Source organism: Otolemur garnettii, unplaced genomic scaffold, assembly GCF_000181295.1.
Source record: "Otolemur garnettii isolate 467f Iridium unplaced genomic scaffold, OtoGar3 scaffold00038, whole genome shotgun sequence".
Classification (NCBI taxonomy): Eukaryota; Metazoa; Chordata; class Mammalia; order Primates; family Galagidae; genus Otolemur; species Otolemur garnettii.
The window spans coordinates 6,665,447-6,676,181 of record NW_003852433.1 but is presented as its reverse complement, the minus strand read 5'-3'; the positions used below and the strand labels follow the sequence as shown (position 1 = coordinate 6,676,181).

At 43.3% G+C, this 10,735-nt stretch overlaps 1 protein-coding gene across 1 annotated transcript in view; it reads right to left on the bottom strand.

The window, feature by feature from the left end:
• The window catches only part of ACACB (acetyl-CoA carboxylase beta), a 134,248-nt gene that overhangs the window by 106,202 nt on the left and 17,311 nt on the right, over positions 1 to 10,735 (bottom strand). Inside the window, exon 2 of the mRNA XM_012805246.2 lies at positions 4,941 to 5,602. Coding sequence (XP_012660700.1) covers positions 4,941 to 5,593 — 653 coding nt within the window. The 5' untranslated portion in view covers positions 5,594 to 5,602. The remainder of the gene's footprint in view (positions 1 to 4,940; positions 5,603 to 10,735) is intronic.

Below are 10,735 nucleotides of genomic sequence, written 5' to 3'. Positions count from 1 at the left end.
TCCTCCATTCATTCATTCACCCGTTCCCACACCCGTTCATCAAGTGTTTTGCATGTCCCCAAAATGCAGGATTCTGTCTTTGGCAAGCTTATGTCACTCACTTCCCTCATGCACACATATTTGGTCCATATGTTTTCCAAATCTACCCTGAACCAGCCCTAGGCTAGGCAGTGTGGCAATCAGAGCATGCTACACACATGGCCCTGGCTTCACGGGGCTCACCGTTCTGTGCAGGGAGACTGCTAACAACCCAGTGGAGAAGTGAGGAGATAAAAGACATGATCTTGAGGAGTAACTAAACGTTGTGAAGACGGTAAGTCAGAGAGATTGCTGAAGACATTGGGCATGGGGGAAATGCTTCAGAGGCTGGAGAAGGACAGGGAAAACCCTTGGAGGAAATGACTTTGGTGGGCAAAGAAGTGGGAGTGGAGACAGGAGCAGCTACTACAGAATTTGCAGCGCTCAGGGGAGTCCTTTGTTGAAAACTTTGTTAAGGATTTCAAGCTGCTAACAGCAAAGCATCAAACCAGCATGAGGTCCCCTCTAAGCCAAGACACACCTCTGAGGTGGTGTGGGCAGTCTGGGGTGGAGGGTAGGGAGAAAAAGAACATTCCAGTTCAAAGGGAGCAGCAAGTGCAAAGGTCCAGAATGGGAACAGGACTGTGAAAAGTCCGGGGGTGGTGAGGACACTGCAGGAAGAAGGCGCCTGTGAAGGCTGCTTCAAAAAGAGCTTTCTCCCAAACTGCAGGCTTCGACACGTTTTCCATCCAGGTCTCCCCAGAGGTCCAGTGAGCAGCCTGGCAGGAAGAGGCCAGCGGGGGAGGTGGCCTTCTGGGGCAGAGCATAGAGGTTCCTTCTTAAGGCGGAAGCCCCAGAAAGCTGGGCAGATCCACAAACATAAGTCACTGCTCTACTGTGGTCTCCACATGAGTGCAAGCCTTGGAATAAATACTCGAGGCTTATTCTCTCAGGCCTTAGTTTTCCATCTTGGAAAGGGAGAAAGGGTTGGATCAGCACTGGCAGGGCTAGACCAGGACCTTAGTCCCTGCTTCTGTTTGGCACCTCACTTTCTTACCCAGGCTGCGGTACAGTAGCACGATCGCAGCTCACTGCAACATCTAACTCCTGGGCTCAAGCAATCCTCCTGCCTCAGCCTCCTGAGTAGTTGGGACTACAAGTGCCTGCCACCACAACTGGCTAATTTTTTATTTTTTTTATTTATTTTTGAGACAGAGTGTTACTTTGTCAATGTTGGTAGAGTGCTGTGACATCATAGTTCACAGCAACCTCAAACTCCTGGCCTCAAGCAATCCTCTTGCCTCAGCCTCCTGAGTAGCTGGGACTATAGGAGTCTGCCACAACATCCAGCTTTTTTTTTTTTCTTTTCAAGAGACAAGGTCTTGCTCTTGCTCAGGCTGATCTCAAACTCCTGAGCTCAAACAATCCAGCTACCTTGGCCTCCCAGAATGCTAGGATTACAGGTGTGGGCCACTGCACCTGGCATAATTTTTTAAAAAGTAAATTTAGGGACGGCGCCTGTGGCTCAGTGGGTAGGGCACCAGCCCCATATACTGAGGGCTGAGGGTTTGAACCCAGCCCCAGCCAAATTGCAAAAAAATAGCCAGGCGTTGTGGCAGGCGCCTGTAGTCCCAGCTACTCGGGAGGCTGAGGCAAGAGAATCACCTAAGCCTACAAGTTGGAGGTTGCTGTGCGCTGTGATGCCACAGCACTCTACTGAGGGCAATAAAGGGAGACTCTGTCTCTAAACAATAATAAAAATAATAATGTCAGAGTGGAATCTTGCCATGTTACCCAAACTGGTCTCAAACTCCTGGCCTCAAGTCCTCCTCGTTTCTCAGCCTCCCATAGTGCTGGGATTACAGGCATGAGCTGCCTTTCTTGGCCGTAAGTGGGACTCTTGTTCACCATACTGGCTTTCTTGAGTCAGCTTCATTTCCTCAACCCTCCATCGGGCTGTGGGTAAGTCCCTGGCCAGCCTACCTACACAGCTATTAAATGTATGGGAGGCTATGGTTTCAGACTGGGCTCCTGTCCCAGGTCCAGCAGACCAGACCAAAAGGTATAATCATGCCAAGTGTCACATAATCAAATTGAACTTTGAAACTGACCAGTTTCCCAAAAGAACAGGAGATTCACAGCAACTAATCAGGAGTCCAGTTTACCTAAGCTGGTTTGATAAGGATGTCACCTCTATTTTAACCTTGCAAGGAAAGTCACTCTGAAATCATGGACCAGCTCTTCTTCCCCTGTTTCTGCTTCCGTCAGCCCGGTTCTGTCTATAAAGCCAGGCCCCTGCTCAGCTCACTGGAACAGCCACTCTGTTTTACAGAATGAAGTCTTGCTCTATTCTAGAACCTCAAATGAAAACCAATCAGATCTTTAAACAGCTGGGCACACTCAGCGTCTGTAGTTCAGCAGCTAAGGCACCAGCCACATACACCGGAGCTGGCGGGTTTGAACCCAGGCCAGGCCTGCCAAACAACAGTAACTACAACTAAAAAATAGCCAGGCATTGTGGTTGGCACCTGTAGTCCCAGTTGCTTGGGAGGCTGAGACAAAAGAATAGCGTAAGCCCAAGAGTTTGACGTTTCTGTGAACTGTGACACCACAGCACTGTACCCATGTTGATATAGTGAGACTCTGTCCCCCCCCAAAAAATTAAAATTAAAAATAAATAACTAAACAGCCTGGTGAGCATGGTGGCTCACACCTGTAATCCTAGCACTCTGGAGGCCAAGGCAGACAGGTTGCCTTGAGCTGATGGGTTCCAGACAAGCCTGAGCAAGAGGAAGACCCCATCTCTAAAAATAGCCAGATGTTGGTAGGTGGTCTTTTTCTTCTCTCTGCTCTCCCATATTTCCCAAGAAAACCTAGAACTGCTGTTTTTTCCATTTATAATTTAGGGATAGAGGAGGAGAAGGTGGATAACACCACCGATTTTAAAAAACCAAAGCCACTGACTGCACCCCCTAGGTTAGTCCCACCTGTTATGAACCTATAGTATTCCAACAAACAGATTGATGGAGACAGAGTATTTGAGTTTCTGCTTTTTAGGCATCATGGGGGAAGGCTTGTTTTTAGTCATTACCTGTTACCTGCTGAATGAATGAATGTCTCTTTGGGAGGGAAGGAGGACCATCATCACTAGTGGCCCTTGCCACTCTGGGCTCATTTCAGCTTAAATTATAACTATTACCCACAAGGTCATCTTTCCTAAGTAGCCTGAGATCTTCTAACAAGACAACTTCCTGACATGGGGCCTCATATACAGAGGGCACCCACTTTTTTTTTTTTTTTTTTGAGAATGGAATCTTACTTTGGCACCCTGGGTAAAGTTCTGTGGCATCATAGCTCACGGCAACCTCAAACTCCTGAGCTCAGGTGATTCTCTTGCCTCAGCCTCCTGAGTAGCTGGGATGACAGGCACCCACTACAACACCCAGCTATTTCTTGGAGATGGGATTTTACTCTTGCTCAGGCTGGTCTTAAACTCCTGAGCTCAAGCAGTCCACCCGCCTTGGCCTCCCAGAGTGCTAGGATTACAGGCATGAGCCACAGGTGCTGCCCAGGCTGCCTACATTTTAAGAGAAAAAAACTATGCCTGTCACCTGGTGACACTAGCATTCATTTGATTAACACCATCTTTTGTATAATTCAATTCAACTTCAAAAAGTAACACATAGATAACATCTCTTAAAGTGTGTATTAATTTTTTGGCACCTGTGGTGTATATGAGGTTCAACAATTAAGTTCAAAACTCATCCTAGGAAAGAGTGCCACCTACCTCGCTGATGAGTATCACTACCGTCACCTTTCCGGTGCTCCCGTGGGCGGCTCTGCACCGATGCCAGCACCTGGCCCACCCTTCAAAGCCATTTGAAACTCTTTCTGGAAGGGCCATCAGAGCTGTCATCGTATGAAGGTCTGATGATGAAGTCTGCAGTCTTGCCACTGTGCACTTACATTGGCAGCACCGCACAAAGGGTTCACAACCTTAGTATGTCAGCGTCTCACCGCTGAGTTTGTGTCAACACACAGCAGTGTCTTGCTGAGTAGTGTTCATTATTATTGTTGCAGATTTTTGTGCACCATTTGACGATAGTTCTGCTGGTCATTCCAGAAAAAGAGTTCCAAAATGGCTTTGAAGGGTGGACCAGGTGCTGGCATTGGTGCAGAGCTTCCCAAGAGGAGTACTTCAAAGGTGACTGTAGTGATATTCAGTGCATAGTATTTTTTCTAGGATGAGTTTATAAACTTTATTGTCAAACCTCTATGTATGTGTATCAATATAGATATATAGGGATAGATATTCAGTATATACTGATAACATTTGTTATCTTGTATATTGTATGTTTTATCTCTAGTAACTGAAGAAATGAAACACAATGAGTATTACAATTTAATACAGTTTTTCCTTTCTTCCTTAAAATGTGTATACATCAGTTGGGCGTGGCGGCTCGTGCCTATCATCCCAGCACTCTGGGAGGCCGAGGTGAGTGGATTGCTTGAGCTCTGGAGTTCAAGACCAGCCTGAGCAAGAGCGAGACCCTGTCTCTAGTAAAAATAGAAAAACTGAGACAAGACGATCACTTGAGCCCAAGAGCTTGAGGTTGCTGTGAGCTATGACACCACAGCACTCTACTCAGTGTGCCAGAATGAGACTGTCTTAAAAAAAAGTGTATACTTTTTTTGGCACCCTTTGTGTGTCTGTACGCACACACACACACAATAGATGGTCAGATTTTGAAAAGAAGGAAGGAAAGAAAGAGGAAAGGCTCATGTCCTCTGCTTTTTCACATGGTCTTCCTTAAAGTGTTGGCAACAGCAGATGGCTCACCTGAGCAGAAAAGGAGATGGGAAGGGGGCAGGCCCCACCCTGACCCTGTGGCCCCTGGTTACAAGGAGAAAGCACACCTTACCTCATTGTAGGGATGCGGGTGTCAGGTTCACCCGTGGTCAGAGGCACCTCCAGGGTCACTGTCCCTAGGCTGGCCCGGCTGCCCTTCCGGGAAGACTCACGAAATGAGCCAGTACCAGGGTCCTCATCGGAGGAGTAGTCATCAAACGAGCCCAGGATGAAGTTGGTCATCAGCTGCTTCTTGATGTTCGCCTGCTTCTTGTCTTCTTTGGAGGGGGATCGAGCTCGCTGGCCCTGGGGCTGGGGTAGGGAGGACAGACCATTGGTATCCGGGGCTTCCGGGCCTTCACTCTCTGCGCCATTGGATTGGAGTCCTGGGGAAGGTGATGCATCAGTGGAAGAAAGGGGGTTTCTTGGAGGCTTCTGGTGTGAGGGTGGCAAGGAGTTTCTCCGCTGACAGGCATCTTTGGGGCCTCTGCGGGAGACTGGCTCTGCCTGCTGGGGAGTCTTCGGCAGAGAGCTGCCATCGCCATTCTTCTGCGGTGGCTCCCCAAAGCTGTCTGAGGCTGGGAAGGGCTCCTGGCTCTGGGTGGAGCTCACTTCTGATTTACTCTTAGTGACTGGCTGTGAGTCTGTCATTTTGCGCCAGATTCTTAACCAGGAAAAGGTCAGGCAGGAGAAAATCAGACAAGATACAAAAAGAAGTAATACCATTCAGAAACTCTGTAAGGAGAAAAAGAGAGGCATTTTAGGGTCAACGTAATCCAGTTATTTCTCTCCTAAAGGAGTGAGTGGGGTGAGAGGCCGGTGGGGTTCTGTGTGTTTTCAAAAGGCACAGGACAGAGAATGGAAATGAGATTCTCCTCCTAGCTCTACCCCGGTCTTGGACATGTTCCTCTGTCCCTCTGGATCTCGGTTTCCTATCTCTAATTTAGGTGTGCTCACACATGTTTAGCATAAATCATAAACATGTGTGGGAGAGAGAACTAAATGAGGTGATGCACGTGGAGGAGGGCTTTGTTCCAGCACTATCCCTCATAATGTCAAAACATGGAAACAAGGCCAGGCACAGGGGCTCGCGCCTGTAATCCCAGCGCTTTGGGAGGTGGAGGTGGGTGGATGGCCTGAGGTCAGGAGTTGGAGACTAGACTGAACGAGAACAAGACCTATCTCTACTGAAAATAGGAAAACTAGCCAGGTATGTAGCAGATACCTATAGTCCTAGCTACTTGAGAGGCTGAAGCAAGAGGATCGTTCGAGCCCAGGAGTTTGAGGGCTGTGAGCTATCATGCCACAGCACTCTACCCAGGACAACAGAGTGAGACTCTGTCTCAAAAAACAATAACAACAACAACAAAAGAAAACCATGCAAACAGCCCAAGTATTCATTCATTAACTGACAAATGGACAAACGGAATGTGTTCTATCCTACAGGGGAATGTTAGCCATAAAAGGATTGAAGCATGAACACACACCATGATGAGGATGAACCTCAAAATCTCGCTAAGTTAAAGCAGCCACTCGTGAAATGTCACATCTGATACGATTCCACATACTTGATAGATCCAGAGTAGGCAAATCTTAAGAGACAGAAAACAGATTAGTGGTAGCCTGGAGCTAGCAGGATGGGGGTAACGGCTAAAGGGTGCAGGGTTTCTGTTTGGGGTGATAACAATGTTCTAGAACTTATCGAGGTGAACGTTTCACAACTCTGTGAATATACTAAAAAACACTGACTTGCACTTCATGAGAGTGGATTGTACAGTGTGTGAATTATACCTCAATGAAGCCATTTTTAAAAGACTTAACTATATTCTACTTTATCAATATATGGGGACACAATTCATAATCGCAAAGATGTGCAAATGTCCCAAGTGTCCATCAATCCATGAACAGCTTGATAAACTGTGATATATGTATATACCACATGGAACATTAGTCAGCCATAAAAAAGATGGAGACTTCACATTGTTTGTATTTACCTGGATGGAGTTGGACAACATTCTCCTTAGTAAAATATCTCAAGAATGGAAAAGCAATCCTGCAATCCCATTACTGGGCATCTACCCAGAAGAAAAAAAAATCATTTTATCATAAGGACATTTGCACTAGACTGTTTATTGCAGCTCAATTTACAATTGCCAAAATGTGGAAACAACTTAAATGCCCACCAGTCCAGGAATGGATTAACAAGCCGTGGTACATGTGTACCATGGAATATGATTACATCTTTTGTATTAACCTGGATAGAGTTGGAACACATTCATCTCAGTAAAGTATCATAATAATGGAGAAGCAAGAATCCAATATATTCAATTCTAATATGAAGCCAATAGACAATCTAATATATACCCACATAAGTGAAAAATTCAAATCAACTCATGGTAGGAGGGCGGGAAAATGAGGGAAAGGGGATAGAGGAGGAGGGCGGGGAATGGGCAGTTAGTGTATGGCACATCTCTTGGGGCAGGACATAACTATAAGAGGGACTTTATCTAACAAATGCAGTGTAACCTAATTCTTTGTACCCTCAAAGAACCTGAAACAATTAAAAAAAATAAAGAAAATAATGGAAAAGCAACCATCCCATGTACTCCATACTAATTTGAAACTAGTAAGTGAACAACTATAGACCCACATGAGAGAAAGACACAATTAAATGCAAGAAGGATGGAGGGGGTTCCATAAGATCTCAGCTACCGGGTACTATGTAGGAGCATATGGCACACTCCCTGGGTGAAGGACTCAACTACAACTTGGATTTGACTTTATAAACTCCAACAATGTAGTCTAATCTTATGTACCTTCATATCAAAAATAAAAATAAATAAATAAATATAAGAGGATTGTTGCTTCTGCCATCATGATCATTATTATAGTAGATCATTGTCATTATCATGGCCCTGGGGGATAGAAGGGCACCCTGCCTTACAGGACCTGCACACCTAGCCCAGGGAATGCTTCCAATTTGAATAGATACTCTACAAGACCAGCTCTGGAACAGTGTCTGGTATGCAGTGAGGGCTTAACAAGTGTTTGTTCAATGAATGAATTTGGGTAGTCTGATTTTGAACCCACACCTCTTTCTGTCAATCACACCAATGCTACCCTATTAATGAGTATTTGAAGGAAATACTGTTTTAAAAATGGGGCCTGAACGTGTTGAAATTTCTAAACCAAATTTGCCACCATTATATGCCAAACGCATTACAAAACCAGGACCACAAAATTCAAGCCGATCGATTTAGTTTCTAAAAGGCTTTTTTCTTTTTAAATTTCAGCACAGTGTTCTTAAGGAAAATGGAGAAGTTCTCAAGATTTCCCAGAACTACCTGATCCGAGTACTTCTGCATACTTCCGGCAACAGAGCTTGCTGGTATGTTGGCAAGGGTGTTTTCTAGGTAATACGCAGGATCAGAAGGCTTTTTTTTTAGATCGTCAAGTATCTTTTCAAAGAAAAATCAAAGGTAGTTCAACGTCCATGTAACACAGTACAAAACAAAGGAAGAAAATCACGATTATTTCAACATACGCAGAGGAAGCATTTGACAAAATCCAACACCCTTTATGATAACAACATTCAGAAAATTACAAACAAAAGGGAACTTAAATATAATAAAGTGGATTTATGAAAAACCCACAGCTAACATCATACTTAATGGGAAAAGACTGATAGCTTTGCCTCTCTAAGATCAGGAACAAGGATGCTTTCACCAATGCTACTCACAACATTGTACTAGAAGTTCCAGCCAGAGGCATTAGATAACAAAAATAAATAAATAAATAAATTATTCTTCAGAGAGGAAGAAGTAAAGCCACCTCTATTTACAGATGATGTGATCCAATATATAGAATATCCCAAAGAACCACATACACACACACACACAACCTACTCCTGTAGAGATAATAAACAAATAGCAAAGTTGCAGGAAACAAGATAAACATGAAAAAAATCAGCTGTGTTTCTATACTCCAGGAGTAGACAATCTGAAAAAGAGATTAAGAAAACAATTCTACTTATAATAATATCCAAAAGAATAAAATGCCCAGGAATAAATTTAACCAAGGAGGTGAAAGACCTGTACACTGAAACACCACTGAAAAAATTAAAGACCACCTCTTCCTAAGCCAGTAGACTGCAAGGAGAAGGGCATGTTCAGTCCCAGAGCCAATGATTTCAAGTTGGGCATCTCCCAGGCTCTCTTGGAGCTGGAGATGAACTTGGACCTCAAAGCACAGCTCCAGTTGCTGAATATAACAGCAGCCAAGGAAACCGTAGTTAGTAGTGTTAGAAAGCTATCATAATCTTTGTTCTTGTTCCTCAACTGAAATCTTTACAGAAAATTCAAGTGCAGCTAGTATGTGAATTGAAGAAAAAGGAGCTTGTGGTCTTCATAGCTCAGAAGAGAATTCTGCCAAGTCACCTTGAAAAAGCCGTACAAAAAAATAAGCAAAAGCATCCCAGAAGCCACACTCTGACAGCATGAATGATGTGTCCTTTAGGACTTGGTCTTCACAAGTGAAATTGTGGGCAGGAGAATCCATATGAAGCTAGATGACAGCTGGCTCATAAAGGTGTCTTTGTAAAAATCACAGCAAAATAACATGGAGCACAAGGTTAAATTTTTTTTTTTTTTTTGGTGTCTATAAGAAGCTCATGACAAGGATGTTAATTTTGAATTCCCAGAGCTTCAGTTGTAAACAAAAATGACAGAAATAAAGTACATTCACAGTAAAAATGTTTAAAAAGAAATTAAAGATTTAAATAAATGGAAAGACATGGCACGCTCATGGATTGGAAGACTTATCGTTAAGATGGCCAGAATACTCAGAGAGATCTACAAATTACAATGAAATTGTAAGGGAGCCCAACCAGACTAAATAATCTTTAAGAAGAAAAAATTCGGAGGACTCAAGTTTCCTAATTTTAAAAGCCACAGTAAACAAAACAGGGTGGCACTTAAAAAAACCCATACATCTACGGCCAATTATTTTTTACAAGAATATCAAGACCATTCAACGGTGAAGGAATAGTCTTTTAAATACAGTGTGGTGGGATTACTGTATTTCTACATACAACAGAATTAAGGTGGACCCATACTTCATACCACATACAATAATTAACTCAAAAAAGATATCAGACCTAAATATAAGAGCTAAAATTATAGAACTCATAAAAGAAAACCTAGAGGTAAATCTTTATGATCATTTGGTAACGGCTTCTTAGATATGACACTCAGAGCATGAGCAACATAAGAAAAAATAAGTACATTTGACTTTATCGAAATTAAAAACTTTTGTGAATCATATGATGCTATCAAGAAAGTGAAAAGACAACCTACAGAATGGGAAAACTGTTTGCAAATCACATATATGATAAGAATCTAGTGTCCAGAATATATAAAGAACTCCTACAACTCAACAAAAGACAAACAACCCAATTAAAAAATTGGCAAAGGACATGAATAGACATTTCTCCAAAGAAGATTAAATAGTAGAGCCTCCATAGTTGACCACTTCCCTGTGTTGACCACCTCCTTAAGTTGACCTGATTTTCATAGACTGGACATGTACCACATATATGTATCAGTACGTAGGCCTACTTCCTTATGTTGACCGTCTCTGTATGTTGATCAGTTTGTTAAGTTCCTTCGGGTGGTCAGCTTACAGAGGTTCTACTATCACTAAGCACGTGGAAAGATATTCAACATCCTTAGTCATCAAGGAAATGCAAATCATAACCACAAGGAGATAGCACTTCACATCCACTAGGATGGCTATAATCCAAATGAGAGAAAAAGAGAGAGAATCATAAGTGTTGGTGAAGAGGTACAGAAATTGGAATTTTTTTTTTTT